At 36.3% G+C, this 20396-nt stretch overlaps 1 protein-coding gene across 1 annotated transcript in view; it reads right to left on the bottom strand.

Moving 5' to 3' along the window:
- ATAD2B (ATPase family, AAA domain containing 2B) overlaps positions 1 to 20396 on the bottom strand; it is a 197442-nt gene that overhangs the window by 27684 nt on the left and 149362 nt on the right. The window contains exons 21-23 of the mRNA XM_011972741.1: positions 12572 to 12707; positions 10106 to 10302; positions 6579 to 6738 (exon numbers count right to left, since the gene is read on the bottom strand). Of these exons, the coding sequence (XP_011828131.1) occupies positions 6579 to 6738; positions 10106 to 10302; positions 12572 to 12707 (493 nt within the window). The remainder of the gene's footprint in view (positions 1 to 6578; positions 6739 to 10105; positions 10303 to 12571; positions 12708 to 20396) is intronic.

The raw sequence follows: 20396 nt of genomic DNA, 5'->3' as shown, positions 1-20396 counted from the left end.
ATAAATAAATAAATAAATAAATAAATAAATAAATAAATAAAGTCTGCATTTTGTCTGGGTGTACCAAATATAACTCATACTAACATGTCCCAAATTGAGTTTCACATCCTGCCCATAAATCTGTTCCTCCATTGGTTTACCTTCCCAGATTTCCTCTATCCAGACCAAAACCTCAAGGATCATTCTAGGTTTTTGTCCGCCATATTTAAATGGTTGATCACTAAGACCTCTACATTCAATCCCTGCAGCCACTGCAATTAAATCTTAACTGATGTTCCAACCTCCATCAAGTGGTAACTCCCTTGACCTCTACCCCAAATTTGATACTAAAAGGTCAAGGTTGTGTCTTAACCATCTGTATATCTCTAGCCTTAAACAGGATTTATACACAGAGAATATTTAATAAATAGAGGCTCAATAAATGTTGAGTCAGTGAGTAGAGAAGTAAATTAGTTTCCCACTACTCCTCCATGGAGGCACTCTATTCTCCAGATTTGTTGTTTTCATACCTTTGTTTCCTCAGCCTGGAATCAATGCCCTTCCCAATCTTGCTAATCTCCAAGTAGTGTCTTCTCTTCTGTGCTCACTAACCCAGTAACATATTTCTAATAAAGTCCTTATGACACTGTCTTATAATTATCTGCTGGCACCTTAAGACATTATTCATGATTGCCACCTCTATGATATCCCTTTATCTTAATATTTGTTATTACAATCACCAATAATTTGATTAGTGTATTTATCATCTCTAAAAATTGATGACTTTCTATATAGTAGGGATTGTGTTTCATATATCTGTTACAGGCTGAACTGCGTCTCCTCAAAATTTATATGTGGAAAGCTTAACTCCCAGTACCTTAAAATATGACTGTATTTGGAAACAAGGCCTTAAAAAAGATAATTAAAATAAAATGAGGACATATGGGTGGGTTCCAATCTGACTGATGTCCTTATAAGGAGAGAAAATTTGGACACACCAAGAGACACCAAGGGCACACAGGCATAGGGAAAAGGCCATGTAAGGACAAAGAGAGAAGGAGGCCGCCATCTGCAAGCCAAGAAAAGAGGCCTCGGGAGAAACCAAACTTGCTGACACTTTTATTTTGAATTGATAACCTCCAGAACTGTGAGAAAATTAATTTCTGTTATATTTTGTTATGGTAGCGCTAGTAAGCTAATACAATTACATACAGAATAAAGCCTGCCACATAGTAGTTATCCAGTAGGCATTATGGATCTACCATAATACTGATTATATATATATATATATATATATAAAAAATCTTGGTCTCAAAAGGCAAGAATTGTCATAGTCATCTTTGTAGTCTAGGCATCCAGCTCAGTAATTAGCAGACAGTATTCATAAACACTAATGGAAAAATGAATGAGTTTGGTTGAAACAACTCATAAAATAGAACTATGGCAGATAAATTTAGAAATGTATTAAGAGCAGAACACAGAGGGCTCCAAAAGTTTGGGTGAATCTGGGGGCTTTAATCCTATGCAACTGGTACAACACAGAAGATTCTGAGGAAACTAAAAGATTAGGGCCAAAATTTCAGCAAAACTTGTCAAATGATGGTATGTAGCATATGAACAGGCCTGGGGAATACAGGAGGAGTGCACTGCAAGACCAAAAACGGGGATGAGCCAAACATAATATATCATGTATCTATAGTGTAGTAATTAGGGCCAAATATCTGATACTGGTCACATTTAGAACACAGGTCAATTTCTCCTTGTTCCCATCATTTAATTTCTGTTCCCATCATCCTCAAGGGAGAGAATCTGGGTCAACAGTTAGGCAACATGTATATCTTTCAAAATGTTGGCTTCTGTCTTCTATGTATATGTTAGTTTTTCCCCCAAATGGCCAAGTGTTCTGCAAAAGAGAACACTATAAGCTTCCAAATACTCATGGGAACTTGTAAACGTAATACAACATTCATGTAATTTCCACTTGCTACACAACACACCCTGAGGATGTTTTTCTGGAATATAACAAGTGGTTCTGTTGCTAAGAAAAAAAAAAAAGAGGTTGCTTGATGAAAGATATGAAAAAAATCCAAACACAGCCAAAATAATACCTTTGAACTATACCACTTTTTATATCAGAACAAGTGAAGGAAGAAAGTTACAAGTGTACCGTGTTAACTCTGTGAGACAGAGCCATATTCTTTCATTGTGGAACTGCATTTTGTAGCAAAATGTTATTATGCACCAGAAACCATTACTTCTTCCTTAAAATATTAATATCAACAAGGTTATAACTAATTACTTAGGGGGGGAAAATATGGATTGATCTTCTCAACTGGCTTTTTCTAAGCACTTAAATTCATTTTCACTACCAGCTCTTAGATTTGTTTCAAAATGAACTAAATTTAAAGTATGGTCCAGGGAATGTAATAAGGACAAAGTATAGAGGGTCATTCTAGAGCAAATACGCAGGTACCTGCTAAGAAATCAACTTATAAAAAAATTAAAGCACAATTTAAATAATTATGATCATAAGAATACAAACATCAACAACTAACCTTTATGGAACTCTTACCATGTCCCAGCTACCCCACTCAAGGCTTAAGATATTTAGGATGAACCATATGAAAACAGCAATTTCGTAAGGTTCAACCTAATACACTTTCTCATTTAATTCTTACAACTACCCCAATTAAAGAATGTTGTTATCATCCCCATTTTACAGATGAGGAAACTAAAATTTAGAGGGCTTAACTTGATCAAAGTTAAAGAGCTAGGAAATAGGAGAAATGGGACTAAAACCTAGGTCTGAATCCAAAGCCCACATTCTCATTACATATTACACAATAACAGCAGTCTCTATGTCTTGAAAACCAGGCTGAAGGTGTAGGTACACACTGCCCAAAGCCACTACATAGACAGTTGTGCGGGCTGTACCCTCACAAAGGACCCCAGCAAGGGAAGGGAGTGAAATGGGGCTGACATCCAGCCCATGCTTCACTATCCATCCTGTTACAGGATGGCATCCAACTGAAGAATGAGGTTCTCTCACTTACCAAAAATTGCTACATTGGCTTACAGTGGCCCTGATGCTGTTGGTATAATTTTTTTTTTTTTTTTTGGAGACAGAGTCTCGCTCTGTCGCCCAGGCCAGAGTGCAGTGGCGCAATCTCAGCTCACTGCAAGCTCCGCCTCCCAGGTTCATGCTATTCTCCTGCCTCAGCCTCCCGAGTAGCTGTGACTACAGGTACCCACCACCACGCCCAGCTAATTTTTTGCATTTTTAGTAGAGGTGTGGTTTCACAGTGTTAGCCAGGATGGTCTCGATCTCCTGACCTCGTGATCTGCCTGCCTGGGCCTCCCAAAGTGCTGGGATTACAGGTGTGAGCCACCGCACCCAGTCTGCTGCTGGTATAATTTTTTTTAATTTTTAGAGAAAATTTTAATAGTACAGATTAAAAGCCTTAAAAGATATATATTCTTTGATCCAGAAATTTCACTTTAAGGAACTTATTCTAAGGAAATAATTAAGAATCAACACAAAATTTGCATTACAAAGATATTTATCAGTGTTTATAAAAGAGGAAAAAACTAAAAAATCTAATATGCCCAACAATAGGGTATTAGCTGTTATATGAGATCTAATACAATTAAAATAATGTTGGAGAAATACATTCATTAACTAATAAGCTTTTCACAAAATATTATGGGAATGATAAAATTTACAAAAATCCTAGTCATTTTAGTAAAACTAAGATGCATGTATATATTCTACATGCAGTATATCCGTGGATGGGGAAGGAAACAGAGAAAAAACACTAAGTGATGGAATTATACGTTTTTAATGTTCTTCTTTGTTCTACTTTCATATATTTTTCTATAAGATATATATAAGCCGGGTGCACTGGCTCACATGGGTAATACCAGCACTTCGGGAGGCCGAGGTGGGCAGATCACTTGAACCCAGGAGTTTGAGACCAGCCTGGGCAACATGGCAAGACCTCTTCTCTACAAACAAAAATACAAAAATTAGCCAGGTGTGGTGGTGTGTGCCTGTATTACCCAGCTACTGAGAGGCTAAGGTGGGAGGATCGCTCAAGCCCAGGAAGCAGAGGTTGCAGTAAGCTGAGGTCACACAGCTGCATTCCAGCCTGAGCAACAGAACAAGATGCTGTGTCCAAATAAAAAGTGTGTGTGTGTGTGTGTGTGTGTGTGTGTGTTATATAAAATAACTCAAAAACAGGTAAAGCAAACAAACAACAAAAACTACAAGAGGTAAATAACATAAAGCTGAAAAACTGTTACATACAAAGTCCAGCCACACAAAATTTTATTCTGCCACCTAACTTGGAAATTACTGGATTGGTGCAAAAGTAATTGCAGTTTTTCCCATTATAGAATCTGTGATATATTATGGTTGAAACTGAAGCAAAAAATACCTAATTTCATGTGAAACTGAGAAATCTAAGTCATTTTACCATATGGCCTGGGTTGAGAAGCTCTGCCTCAAAATACAGATACAAAACAAAGCACAGGCCAGGCGCCGTAGCTCACACCTATAATTCCAGCACTCTGGGAGGTCGAGAGGGGCAGATTACCTGGGGTCAGGACTTCAAGACCAGCCTGGCCAACATGACAAAATCCCATCTCTACTAAAAATACAAAAATTAGCTGGATGTAGTGGCACGTGCCTGTAGTCCCAGCTACTTGGGAGGGTGAGGCACGAGAATCACTTGAATCCAGGAGGCGGAGGTTACACTGAGCTGCTATCACGCCACTGCACTCCAGCCTGGGTGACACAATGAGACTCTGTCTCAAACAAAAAACAAAACAAAGCAAAAATTATATTCTAACTATCTTTAGATAACAAAAACTTAAATGAATGTTTTAAAAACAAGAAGCATTTTATTTTTAGTATTACTTATCAAATAAATAGAATTCTCAATAGAGTAAAAAAAGCAAAAAGTGGCTCCTGATAGCCAGGAGTTGGCCTGGCACTACCAGCTACGCCTCAGGGTACTACAATTAAACATAAACAATTTCACAGAACACTAATATCAGACAAGGCCACCCTGTGCCCATGACGGGTCAAGAGAAAAATTAGACCACTCTGTCTAATCATGTCTAAACACAGGCAAAACATGAACATTGTCCTGACCACCAAAAAAAACAATAATCAGGCTGGGCGTGGTGGCCCAGGCCTGTAATCCCAGCACTTTGAGAGACTGAGGCAGGTAGACCACTTGAGATTACAAGTTTGAGACCAGCCTGGCCAACATGGTGAAACCCCGTGTCTACTAAAAACACAAAAAATTAGCTGGATACAGTGGCAGGCACCTGTAATCCCAGCTACTCGGGAGGCTGAGCTAGGAGAATCACTTGAACCCAGGAGGTGGAGGTTGCAGGAAGCAGAGATCATGCCACTGTACTCCAACCTGGGCAACAGAGGGAGATTCCATCTCAAAAAAGTAAAAATAAATAATAATAGCCAATGACCAAACACAATCCTGACTAATATGAATGACTGCTGTTTCTTTCTTTCTTTTTTTTTTCTTTTTTCTTTTTTTTCCTTTTATTTCCTTTTTATTTTGAGAAAGGCTATCACTCTGTTTCCCAGGCTGGAGTACAGTGGCATGATCATAGCTCACTGCAGCCTCAACCTCCAGGGCTCAAGTGATCCTCCCATCTCAGTCTCTCAAGTAGCTAGGACTACAGGTGTGCAACCACCACACACAGCTGATTTTTGTAATTTTTTGTAGAGACGGGGTTTTGCCATGTTACTCAGGCTGGCCTGCAAACTCCTGAGCTCAAGTGATCTACTCGCCCCAGTCTCCCAAAGTGCTGGGATTACAGGCATGAGCCACCACACCCAGCCAACTGCTGTTTATCAATCATAGCTTTAGCGTTGCTCCATTTTCTTGCCTTCTAGGTTCTTAAAATTATTCCTACTTTCCAATAGCATCTAATCCACTGCAAAGCCCCACTTCCTTATACTCTAACCAAAATCACTTAACACAAGCCCAAATCTTGTATGGTTCCCTATGACACATATTCTCCCTCAGTATAATAAATCACCTCATCTTGTTTCACTGCAGATATACTCCTGGTGGTCTTCCAGGATATATCTGTTATCAACCAGATAACAAAAGCTGGGACTATACACTTGAATACAGGATGGATTAGGAATAAAATAATTACATAAAAATACCAATAATCAAAAGAACAGATAACATTCTACATAAAAGGATCTTTTGACACATAAACTTATCCTATCATGGATTTCCATGAATTCGAAATTCCCAGTGTTTACCAGCACTGTGATTGTTGACTAATAAATTTTCAATTAAATTCGCAAATCACAATGTAAATATAAAAAGTAGAACGTAAATGAAGAAACCCCTGAAAATAATATCTATAACCATACAATTCTCTACTTTAAACACATTATTTTTATGTAGACTATGAGTTTCTTATTAACAAGTTTTGAAAAACAACAGGTCGTGAAAATTAATCTATCTAGAACACAGGCATGAGTTAGTATTTAAACGGTAAACTGCCTTCTGACTGATTTTCAAGGGAAACCTTGCCCTATGCATCCTTACCTCCTGGGTCCTTGTCTGGATTATACTCTAAAGCATTGCTACAGATGAGGTCAATATCTTTCAGGAAATCCTTTGCAGTTAGGTAATTATGTTTATCAATTTTAGTTATTACTGTTGATAAGTCCATTGGTTCCTTGATTACTTCAAGATAATCTGAAACCTAAAACAAATAAGATATTTTAATAAAGATTAGTTCTGGTTTTTCATATCATCTCAGTTCGTAAAAACACAAAATAAAAACAAAGTTCTTTAAAAATTAAATCTAAATATCAAATAAATAATTTATAAAGATAAAACTGCAGTGGCTGTTTATGCTACCAAAGTTACTATCTGCCATACTTTCCATGAAAGCTTCAGTTTCCAAGTCATACCTAAATCAACTCTGAAATGTTTCTGTTCTTAAAATTTGAAACTATGTCTGTTTTTTTTTTTTTTTAACCCTTTGGGCATATCTGAGAAGAGAATGTATGGACAAAAATACCCAATGAGCATCAATAAATGTGATTTCAAGAAAAAGAAAAGGAAAATAAAAAGCAAAGACTTTTCATACTATGAGATAAGTTATTCTGATAAATCTCTTTAAATTTTCAACAAAAATTTTCTTTTTCAGTTTTCTAGAGTGAACTATTTCATGGAAAGTATTTTCCACTCCTTTGGAGTCATCACAAACATTTAGAGTCAATTACATAAGAAAATTAAGTATAGTTTTCCTAACCAGTATGAGATTTGCTGGATTTGTCCCTAGGTATAAAGAAATCTACAAACAAACAAACAAAAACAAACATGCTGCTTTCTGTGCTGATTTTCTGTGAGATAACCCTAAACAAGAGATATTAAGTCTTGATTTGCCCAATAAATTGTGTATCCCCGACCAATAAGAAAGTGCTAGCAACTTATGTATCTACTGCCTCCCCCAATGCAAATCTCAAATCAAGTAAATAGGTTTGCTATAAAAGCAGTCTTAGCAGTAATGTCTAAAATTAGTCCAGGAAAGATTTCTAGGGAGATGGTTAAGTTCTACTCTATGATCGTAGGGTTAGTTTTCTCACAGTTTCAGAGGGCATCTATACCATTATTTTTAAATTTACATATTCACACACACGCACGCACATATACATAATTTATATGTTTTTTAATGTTTAGGATTACTTATAAAAAATATTAAGTAGAAGTGTATGTGTGTTTTAATTCATTTTTCACCTTTTAGGAGCTGAAAAACCAGTCAATCTCCCTATAAGAGAAGTAGCAGAGTTATACTGAAACAAACTACCTCAGAAGATATTAGCTGGATTCCTAGTTCTGGTATTTGACACAAATGCCTGTGTACAAGTGGAAACTGTTTTATAAACTAAAAAGTACTCTAAAATGTATATTATTAAAGACTATAAATGTTACCACCCTATGCTTAATTTTAAATTTAACATTTGTTTTCTTTTTTTTTTTTTTTTTTGAGACGGAGTCTTGCTCTGTCGCCCGGGCTGGAGTGCAATGGCCGGATCTCAGCTCACTGCAACCTCTGCCTCCCGGGTTTATGCCATTCTCCTGCCTCAGCCTCCTAAGTGACTGGGACTACAGGCGCCCGCCACCACGCCCGGCTAATTTTTTGTATTTTTTAGTAGAGACAGGGTTTCACCGTGTTAGCCAGGTTGGTCTCGATCTCCTGACCTCGTGATCCGCCCGTCTCGGCCTCCCAAAGTGCTGGGATTACAGGCTTGAGCCACCGCGCCCGGCCTTAACATTTGTTTTCTAAAGTTTTGTTTTCTCTGCAGTCTGCTTTGGAATTTGATAAAGTTTTCAGACACTTTAAATTCATTAGTTAAATAAAAACTTTAGTTTTAGGTTATCTTATTTCCCCCTCTCGATCCTTCCCAGAGACTCCTATGTTTTCAGCTTAAGAGCTGAATGAACCTGAGAAGAAAAACGAAGGAGAAAACAAGAGAAACATAAGTCTAAATAAAATATTTATCTGACCAACATTTTCTGTCCCTTTGTACTACCTTACCATCATTTATAAAACTATTACAGATGGCATTTGAAAATCTGACAAATCTTTTCTGATTGGAAAGAAAAGACTTTTCCTGAGCAAAAGCAAAACTGGTTTACTCCCAGCATGGGAGGCTGAGTTGGGGGCAAGCCCTTAGCCTTTAAGAAGTGTTAAGAGTCCAAATATACCAAATAGGGGAGTGGAAGGAAGGGCACGCACACATATCACATTTATTTAAAATAATTTTTTAATCAGCTGATAGTTTTAAGATTATCTAAAAACACTATGGGGGGGGGAAATTCCCACAAATATAAACGGATATTTATTAATTAAAAAAGCAAATTAGGCATGTCCTGTTATCCTGTTGGAAAGATATAAAGTAGCTATGATAATGAACGTGGGCTTTGAATTTTAGAAAACTTTCAAGTCTTGGCTATGTCACTTGCCAACAAGTCTGTTTCCTCAGCTGCAAAGTAAGAATAATAATAATGATCCTACAAGGTTGATAAGAGGACCAAATGGAAAAAACAGTGTATTGTGGATAAAGGTACAAATAAAATCAGTCTCTTTATTCCAAAAAGGGGGGAAAGTATTTATTTTCAGACTTGCCGGGGGCGGGAGGAATGTAAACGCTAGCTCATTCTTCCCAGCAACAGATGAGGTAATGGTTTCAAAGGAATCCGCTCAGGTCCAAAAGCACAGATTTCACAATTAGGATACAACATTAAATTCTGAATCACTCATAATTCAATTATTTTTTTTAAAAAAGAAATGAATAAAAAACTAAAAACACCAAAGCTGTTCAAACATGGAGTCTGAACTATAAGAAGGAGGCCAGTAAAGATTACACTGTGTTCATCCACACACTACATTATCCCAGGATAAAACAAAAACCAAAAATGTAGTTGACAGTATTGGATTCCCAAATGGAAAATTTCTTTTCTCATCATCACAAACCATGCTCCCACAAGCACACAAAATAATACACATATAAAGTGAGAAATTTTCCACTGGGAGCAGAGAAAACCCTTAGAAAGAAAAATAATTTAGTTGCACAGGATGTTTTAACTTCAAACAGCATTCCAGCCACAGGCATTTCCAAAATATGAAAGACAAAGAAACTTCAGGTTTTTAGCTACCTCTTTTGATGAGGTAAACATAATTTGGGAAATGCCAGTATTAACTGGTATTGATTGGTTAACACCAATATACTCTTTGAGAGCAGAATTTATCCTGGAATAAAAATAGTCTAGTACGGATATTTGACTAAGGCAACTTTTAATCCTCTTCTTAAATCGAAGAGTAAGAGACCACAAAGATTAATAATAATTAAGAGGACATATATAAATTGGTTGCTAATTTCATCCAAAAGTCACCAGATATTTGCTGATGACATAGGTAGTTATCACATGGATTAAAATTTTATAGGCTAGGGGTAATATTCATCCATGCCTTTGCTTTTTTTTCCTTCCAAAAAAAGATGTCAATATTTTTTTCTTTTAGCCAGTTCAACTTCACTGTTTGCACACTACTGAAACAAGACCTCTTCAATATCCACCGGTTTGCTGAAGATGTTAAAGCGTTTATCTGTGGCCAGCCTCTTGGTTACATCCCTGAGAAACAACCGCAATTCTCTTAAAGTATTTTCCTCCTGGTCCTCCATTCGATTTTTTTCTGATTCTGACAATTGACGAGGTGGAGAAGGTAGTGCAAGAGGAAGCACTTCCATAGCACAAAGAGCTAGAGAAAACAGAAGAAAATGTTAAGATTCCAACATGATGGGCCAGGACCCTTTTTTGGCATTCTCTCAAAATGTTCTTTAAAGAAAAGAATTACAAATACAGTCATGTGTTGCTTAACAACAGGGATACATTCTAAGAAATGTGCAGTTAGGCAATTTTGTCATTGTGTGAACATCATACGAGTATACCTGCACAAACCTAGATGGTATAGCCTATGACATACCTAGGCTATATGGTAAAGTCTATTACTCCTAGGCTATCAACCTGGACAGCATGCGACTATACTGAATACTGTAGGCAATTGTAGCACAGTCATATTTGTGTATCTAAACATAGAAAAGGTATAGTAAAAATACAGTATTACAATTTTACGAGGCCACCATCATACATGCAGTCCATCGTTGACCAAAATGTCATTATGCAGCGCATGACTATATGTGTGAAACATGCAAATCCAGCAAGTAAAAATTTGCATAGAAACAAAAAGGGAATAGCTTCACTTTATAAAATAACTCACAACAGGACCCCTTTAAAAAACAAAATCATTTGATTTTGAAATATTATTTATATATAATTTACAAGAAATAATTCAAATCAACACAAATATCTCCAAGTAAAGTATTACATACTGATTTTCTCAAGTCAACCTTGTTTAAAAACTGCTTCTTAAAATGAGATTGCCTTATATGCATAAAAAGTATAATGGGCAAATAATATTTGATCCTTCCTATCCCCAAAAGAATTCTGATTTTAGGCAGGTCTCCTGCCCTCATATTCTGAGTACAACAGAGTAGGGACAGTGAATGGCACCTGCAGGAAGGGAGGGAAAAAAAAAAAAGAACAAAAAAAGGAATTCCACGGTCATGAAGGAGACGGAAAACCAGTCCTAAGTGTTATATGTAAAATCCATGGTACTCACTACCTATCCTAAGAAAAACCAAAAATCTTCTTAAAAGGTAAAGTATTAACTTTCCTAATTATAATGTTCTCTAATTTTAAAAGACTTCCCTGATATCACACTAAAGCTCAGAATTAAAATTCTAAGTATTTTTCACTGATTTCTAAATAGCTCCTAAGATGAAAACTGAAAGTCAACAGAAACAACTGAAAAAGAGTATCAACGGTAAACACAGAAAATTCAAATCTATGAGATTAAAATATATCTAGAAGCATGAAAGACTGAAATAAATCATTTTCATAATGAAATATTTAGATTAACAGGAAGCAACAAAATAAACCATAATTTACATATTAAACTTCCCAAGGTTTTGGGAGGGAAAAAACCAAAACTACAGCAATTTGATAGGTGTTCATTTTTAAAACACCAATAAAATTTGGAAAGGAGCCATTAAAGAACAATAAAATTACTAAAATGTTACATAATATAACCAGTGAAAAACAAAGCAAAAAGAATATGGAAAAATAAGGACTTGGCAGGGATGGGGAATGTATTGAGTATCCTCCAAGAAGAGCTCTAAGAAACATAAAAGATGGAACGAGGGTAAAGAGGCTTAAAAATTTTTACCAAACAGGATTGTTACTTCCTAGAAGAGGCTGAAAGATTAAGCAAGTAGATCTTATCCTTTACGCATCTTTAAGATTAGGAAAATAAAACCTCTTTCGAATGACTTAGAATGCAGCCCTTACTATGTCAAGGAACTGAAATCTGACAAATTCTTGAGGTACCTCGTAAAGCTCAATTCTAGAGTCTAAAATTATTGAGTCCAAACCCAAGAAAAATCTAACACTTAAAACAAAGCCAGAATAGATTTTCAAATGGCTAGAATAAAATGTTAAATGTAATGGGTCCTAACTAAGTCTCTGAAAAGTCAATCAATAAATAAACTAGAAATGGCAAATGTTCTAACCAGCCCATCAAATCTACCATGGCCCAAAAAGGAATGAGCACAACACCTGGTGTTCACAACCTGCCAGTTCAAGTCCTGGGTACTTACTGTGACTAAAGCATAGGATAACTGAAGACTTTTTTTCTATGACTTTTTGAGCCCCATAATGTGAAATCTACCAGAGGAAGTGGTTGAAGTCATAAGAAGAAGTCCTATTTAGTAAAGCTTTAACAAGGCTATACTTCCCAATCTCAAGTCAGATGAACACAATGGACACTTCCACATGTCATCTAAAGATAAACAGAACCTGACAAACTCTCCTCACTTCCATGAAGAAAGGGCTAAAATAAACTGACTCCAAGAAAGGGCATTTCTTAACTCCATCCCCCCCCATTTTCCTAAAGGCTTTACAAACTTTACCAGCATGTTTCCTTCGTGGTGGAGCCATTGATGCCTGATTGAGAATCAATTCTTGAAAAAATTTTCTTCTGTCTTCTTCAATAGGCCTTTGAATATACAAGACCTCTTCATACTGTATTCTAAAGATACATTTAACCTACACATATACACACACACAAAGACATTAAATATATAAAGAATTAAAAGCTTACATATCATACCAAATTGCAATGTCTTCATCTTCCAGTATCATGTTCAATATTCATAGACCATTCACATGGGGTTATAGTTAACCTAGTCCTAGGCTATGCCATTGAAGGGTTCAACCTCATGGGCTAAACAGGAATGGCAGAATGTCCAGTTGCCCAAGTCATTAATGAATGATACTATATATCGAGTAAGAGTCATCAGACAATAGCAAAAAGGATAGCTGGTTGTAACAGATGGCAACAATCTCAAAGGGCTTTTACATAAGAGCTGAAAAGTAATTACTTAGAATCTATAATAGAGAGCTGGAAGAATGTTAACACTGCCATCTATTATCCTCATATTTCTTTGTATTCCCTATTCATTGACTTCCCTTCCTGTGCTCTTTCCCTACAAAGTCTACTTCACTGTAATCTCTGGAATCCTGGTTCCACTGCAAATAAACTATACCTCTGGTCTAGTTTATGTTCCATGACACACTCCAAAAAGATTAAGCCAATTATTCTCATATCTTTCAGCTCCATCCACTTGGTGATTACTCACCTCTTCTGTTTACCTACTCAGACTTTGACCCCAGGTGTCCACCTTCCAAGATATGCTGTTTAAATCCTCTTTACCTCATCCAAATTTGTCTACTACGGCATTAAACACTGTATTTAATTTTTATGGTTTTTCTAGAATGTCTACTTTCTACCTTCTAGACACCACACTCCCTGAGAACAGAGATCACTTCTTATTCATCTGTTTTCCTACACCTATCCCAGTGCCTGGTATTTAGCATGCCTAATAAGCATGTACTGAAAGAGTAAACCTTGTGATTTTTGTTACCCAGCCCAAATCAAATTGGAAACTGCAAATAAAAAAAGGGAGGTGGTCACTAGTATGGAAAGATATACCAACCATGACACTGAGAAAATATGGATTAGAATCGAAGACATCATATTCTTGCCCATTTAGCCACACGTTTGTGGTCTAAATTTGAATAATTCATTGAATTTGTCATTTCTAACCACTTACTGGATTAAGCCTATGAACTGAACCCTTAAAAATTCCATAAATATTATGTCATTCAATCTTTATAACAATGAGGTAAGTATTATTTCCTCATTTTACAGATGAGGAAACTGGGGCTTAGAAAGATTTAAGTAATTGGCTTAAGGTAATAAAGTGAATAAAGAAAACTAGATTATATAAACTCTAAATGCCTTTTCCAGCTCTGAAATTCTAAGAGAAGAAACAATGAAAAGTAAACATCAGAATTCAAAAACTGGATGGGGAATTATTTATCTCAACCTAAAGTCAAATCACTTAAGTTTATAAAATTTCACCTTGTGTCCTGCCAGTGCTTTTGTAGACTACCTTCATGCACAGTTCCCTCCAACTCTTTAATCTACGCTTTGCTGGCCTTTCTTTGAAAATTCTGGAAGTAAGTTTACTACTGAACATATTTTGGATGCCAAACATCATGCCAGACACTGCAGTTATAAAACTAAAGAAAATGTGTTTGTTCTCTGCTGTCACAGATCTTAAGAGTCTCAGAAGAAAAGCATTATGATACTATGCCGGGAGTACTATAACAGAGGTAGCAAAACACAGAGAAGAGACCTTGCAAGGGATGAAAAGACTCTAGGTAAGATGTAGCAGAAATCACTTACATCAATTGGGTCTTGAAAAATAAGTAGAACTTAATATCCTAGACGTACCATGATTTCGTTCAAGAATGGCAAAACATTTCATTTTAACTATTCTCTCCGATAACTTTCAAAACTATGTTAACACTTTATGAATACAAAAGCATACCAAGGACAGGCCTACAATAATCCATGGATATTCTTACCAGGTTACTACCAACACCTCTGAATCCAACATTTTATAAGTGGGATAAATTATACTTCTCTAAGTTCACTCCTAACCTTATCTTCTGACAGTCCTAGCCTCAAACCTTATGCTGTACCAAAGACAAGTCTTCCATAATTCCCAGAACAAATCACGCTGTCTTTCACATTGGTTCACACTGGTTGTGATACACACTATTCACTCATTCCTGACCCCTTCTTTAATGCACCACTCAAGCTGACGCTTTCTGTGTGATGCCTTCCCTAACTTTCCCAGACGCACTTAGGCACACCTTCCAGTATTTATCAATAAACTTTTCTTGAAAAAACAGTTCAATAAAGTTCAGTAAATTTTTACAGTTGTGCAGCCATCACAAGCACACTTTAGAACATTTCCATTACCCCAAAAAGTTTCCTCATGCCTACCTGCAGTCAATCCCCACTCCCACTCCCATGTCCCAGCCTAACAACCACTGATAATGCTTTCTGTCTCTAGAGAATTGCCTCTTCTAGACATTTCGTATCATAAAACTGCTGGTCTTTTATGCCTGGCGTTTGTCACTTAATACTTCAGGTTTTTCCAAGTTGTAGTATGTATTAGTATTTCATTCCATTTATTGTTGAATAGTATTTCATCACATTTTGTTTAGCCATTCACCAATTAAAGAACATTTGGATTGCTTCCACTTTTTACTAGAATTAGTACAACAACTAGAAACATTCCCATACAAATGTCTTTCTGTGAACGTATGTTTTCATTTCTTTTGTGTAGATAACTAGGAGTGGAATTGCTGAGTCAAACCATAAATTTATGTTTAACTTTGGAAAGTGGATGCACCATTTACAATCCCACCAGCAGTATATAAGGACTCCAGCTTCTATATCCTATCCAATACTTGGTATTGTGTATTTTTGATTATAGCTATTAGGTTGGTGTAAAAGCACTTTTTTTTTTTTTTTTTGCAGCTTTTAATGGCAAAAAACTCTTGCCCCAACCTACACTTTAGTAGGTTGCAGTGGTATTTCATTCCTGAATGACTGATAATGAGCATCTTTTCATATGCTTATCATCCATTTACACATACTCTAAGGAACCTCATATAAAAGGAATTATACAAAATTTGTCCTATGACTAATTTAGCCTAATGTCTTCAAGCTTCATCCATGTTGCAACATGCATCAAAATTTCCTTCTTTTTAAGGCTAAATAATGTTCCATTGTATATGCTACATTTTGTTTATCCTTTCAACTATCGATGGACACTGAGGATGTTTCCACCTTTTGGTTACTGTGAATGATGCTATTGTGAACATGGTGTACAAATACCTGTTCGAGTCCTGCTTTCGATTCTTTTGAGTAAATGCCTAGAACTTGATTTGCTGGATCATATGGCAATTATATATTTAAGATAATGTCATACTGTTTTCCACAGTGGCTATACAATTTTACATTCCCACCAGCAATGCAAAAAGGCTCCCATTTTTCCATATCCTCATCAACATTTGTTAATTTCTGTTTTTTTAATAATAGCCATCTTTTTTTTTTTTTTGAGACTGAGTCTTGCTATGTCGCCCAGGCTGGAGTACAGTGGCGCGATTTCGGCTCACTGCAAGTCTCCACCTCCTGGGTTCCCGCCATTCCCCTGCCTCAGCCTCCTGAGTAGCTGGGACTACAGGCGCCCACCACCACGCCCGGCTAATTTTTGTATTTGTAGTAGAGACAGGATTTCACAGTGTTGGCCAGGATGGTCTCGATCTCCTGACCTCGTGATCTGCCTGCCTTGGCCTCCCAAAGTGCTGGAATAACAGGCATGAGCCACCACGCCCAGCCTAATCTGAGTTTTCAACACCCTTACTTGATTTTTCTACTTGAAGTTACTGATTTTCCTCTCCCAGGTCCTACCATAAACCTAAAGACACAACTACATGAAACAAGTTGACAAAATGCTATATGTAATCTTATTTTCATCAGCAGAGTTGAGGAATATTTCTTTAAATAAAATTAATTTCCAATATACTGAATTATATAATCTGAAACTTGCTCATAATAATTTAATAACAAAGCAGATACTGTGAATGTTTTCAGAAACAGAAGTACAATTCTGGCCAAGGTTTATAATCCTTCCTACAAATATCTCTACTTTATCTGCTTCCTCCCTTAAGAGTCTTTTTTCTGTGCTCAACCTTAAATTAGCTCTCTTCTCTAATTCTCCATAAATATCTTGCAATTCCCATATATCTCAACTAAAATTCTCCAAGTATCTTCAGAAAGGGTTTATAAAAGTAAATTTACTTACACTACAATTCTGCATGGTTCTCAAGTGGTCAAAAATTTAAAGAAAAAATATTTTAAAAGAAAAAGAATCCTGCAGAAAGGGAGTGAGGCTGGGCAAGGGTTACTTGAATTCTATGTGATGATTCAACTGTTAGTTCCTTTTTTCATGCAGTAAACTTTTACTGAGTAATTCCCATGTGTTAGCACTGTGCTAGGAATGGGAGAAGTGATGGGTAGTAACACCTGAAAGAGCTAGTGGTCTAGAGACCAGAGGTTCACAAAGTTTTGGTCTCAGGACCCCAAAAAAGCTTTTATGTATGTGAGCTATATGCATCAATGTTTACATATTTTAAATAAACCCATTACATATTAACATTAAAAGAATAAAACATACATTATTTTGAAAAATATGTTTTTCCAAAATATAGAGAGAACATAAAACACATAAAATATAAAACAAAATTTAGTGAGAAAAGTGGCACTGTTTAATCTTACTTTTTGGAGACAGAGTCTCACTCTGCCACCCAGGCTGGAGTGCAGTGGTGCAGTCTTGGCTCACTGCATCCTCCACCTCCCAGGCTTAAGCGATCCTCCCACCTCAGCTTCCTGAATAGCTGGGACTACAGGCACGCGCCACCATACCTAACTGATCTTTGTATTTTTTGTAGAGATGGGTGTTTCGCCATGTTGCCTAGGCTGGTCTTGTACTCCTAGGCTCAAGTGATCCGCTTGCCTCAGCCTTTCAAAGTGCTGGGATTACAGGCATGAGCCACCACACCCAGCCAGCACTGCTTTAAATGTTTTCAATTCTCTTTTGTGTCTGGCTTAATGGAAGACCACTGGATTCTCATTTCTGCTTCTGTACTCAATCTGTTACAATATGTTGTTTGACTGAAGTATATGATGAAAACCCAGACTCAGCAGATATGTAGTTGGAAATGAAACTTGATAATCCCCTGCAAAAGTCTTGGGGACTCCTCAGGGGTCCTTGGACCACACTTTGATAACAGCTGGTCTGGTGCAATGATTTCTGACATTTCTTGATCAAACACCTCATCAGTAAAAAATCTGAAAATATTCCCATCACTATATGCATATTTATTTAAATATACTATTTTGCTAATATACTACTCGGAAATAATATATTATAAACCATATACACATGAAATATACCGTACTATTAAATATACTATTTTGCTATACTATTATTAAATATACTATTAGCAAAACAGTATATATTTAAGAGTACGGTATATTTTTTGTGTATATGGTTTATAGTATTATTTATTACAAACCATATACACATGAAATATTTAATACAAAAAATAAAAATGAACAGAAATGCTCATGTTTTTCCCAGGATACTAACGCACTGAGTACAAACTCATTGTGGGGACTATTGAACTACGAGAGACAGATACATACAAAGAGACGCAAGAGAATGTCAAAGAGGTTCTAAAAGATGAACTTGTCATTTTGTCCCACTAATAAGACACAAATCATGGAAGGACTAATTATTTTGGAGTTTTCTTCTATTTTAAAAATAAGGTAGGGAAACCTCCTTTCTCCTTCATCTGTGAATAATGGGGTTTATTTTCTGATTATAATGGTATTTATTATGGAAGATATAGAAAATAAGACAATAAAAAACTAAAATGACTACAACCTTTATATCCACAGATAATTACTATTAACATTTCTATGTATATCCTTCCAGTTGTATATTTATAAACTGGAATAATACCATACATATTGATTTATTACCTGCATTTTTTAAAACAATACATTTAAACATATTTTCATGACATTAAATTTTCTTTTGTTTTTTGAGACAGGGCCTCACTCTGCTGCCCAGGCTGGAGTACAGTAGCACAACTGTGGTAATAGGCTATTTTTTTCTCTGAGAATTGGTTTTGTACTGCCCACTCTCTACCTCATTTCTTCCATAGATCTGGCAACTTGCTAACCTACAGCTACTTGGTCTACAACTCTCTGTGCTGCTCATTCATTCACCAAATATTTATCAATATGTGCTAAATATTAGAGACTACTATCTTAGCTTGTGACCGAAAGAAAGCAAGCAGGCTAGGTGCAGTGGCTCATGCCTGTAATCCTAGTACTTTGGGAGGCCAAGATGGGCAGATCACCTGAGGTCAGGAGTTCAAGACCACCTGAGGTCAGGAGTTCAGTCTAGCCAACGTGGTGAAACCCCGTCTCTACCAAAATACAAAAATTAGCTGGGTATGATGGCAGGTGTCTGTAATCCCAGCTACCCGGGAGGCTGAGACAGGAGAAACGCTTGAACCTGGGAGACGGTGGTTGCAGTGAGCCAAGATCATGCCACTGCACTCAAGCCTGGGCGGCTAAGTGAGACTCCGTCTCAAAAAAAAGAAAAAAGAAAAAAGAAAGCAAGCATTCTAATGGTAGACTTGAAATTAAAATGAAAGGCTTAGCTGGACATGGTGGCTCACACCTATAATCCCAGCATTTTGGGAGGCTGAGGCAGGAGGATCGCTTGAGACCAGGAGTCAAGACCAGCCTGGGCAACATAATGAGACTTCGTCTCTACAAAAATAAGTAAACAAATAAAATAAAATGTAAGACTTGGGAACAGAGGAGAATTTCCTACAAGCTATTAGTATAAAACATGTTATATAATTAAAAGAGAATTCCCATAATCTTCAGCCCACAAATATGATATTCATGATAGCTTTAATAACTACTTATAAAGACAAAAGCGAGAGGGAAAGGAGCTGAAATTTCAGAATTCAATGCTGGCAAATTTCTACTATTTTAGATAGTAATTAAGGGTATTGGTAAATAAATACTGAAAAAGTTTACTAGTTAGTAGGCTTTCTGAATCCATTAAAAGTTATGACAACAGTATAACATTGAAAATGTATATGATATAATGTTAGCTTTAAAATACTAAACCAACAGTAAAATTACACTTGCATATGGGCAACAGAAGTAGGCAACATAAAAACTGCTTATCAAGAAGCCAGACTCATAAAACATTTACTTAAAAATTTTTCAACCAATATAGAGGGAAATTTTCAGGGAATATTCCCTATATATTCCCAACTAGAATCCTTATTTATCCCACATTTTAACTCTTTTCTTTCTTTTCATAAAATTATAATAAAACTGAGAAAGAGGATCTAACTTGTAAAGTGGCTCCTAGGTTATATCCAGGTTCAGGCCATTCTTCTAAATCAACTTCAGCTGCATTCCTATTTTATAATACTAATACCAAACATTTAACAGCTCCATAATTTCAAAAGAAATTCACATATACTGTCTCACACCAATGACCCTGTCTGTTATTATCCACGTGTCATAGATGAAAAAGAAGCAATTATAGGTTAAGTACTTATCTAAGATCAAAAGACTAGTAAGTCAATACCCTGGTTTTTCTAACTCTTGCTACATACAGCATTCTGTTAAACTTTATTGGACTCTATCACAAACATTTTGATTAGTGGTCTTCATATACCATCAGATACTGAATAATCAAAAATGAATTACTC

The sequence above is a fragment of the Mandrillus leucophaeus genome, unplaced genomic scaffold, assembly GCF_000951045.1.
Source record: "Mandrillus leucophaeus isolate KB7577 unplaced genomic scaffold, Mleu.le_1.0 Scaffold13, whole genome shotgun sequence".
NCBI classification, from domain to species: Eukaryota; Metazoa; Chordata; class Mammalia; order Primates; family Cercopithecidae; genus Mandrillus; species Mandrillus leucophaeus.
The sequence above is the reverse complement of the archived record's forward strand: the minus strand, read 5'-3'. Positions and strand labels throughout refer to the sequence as shown.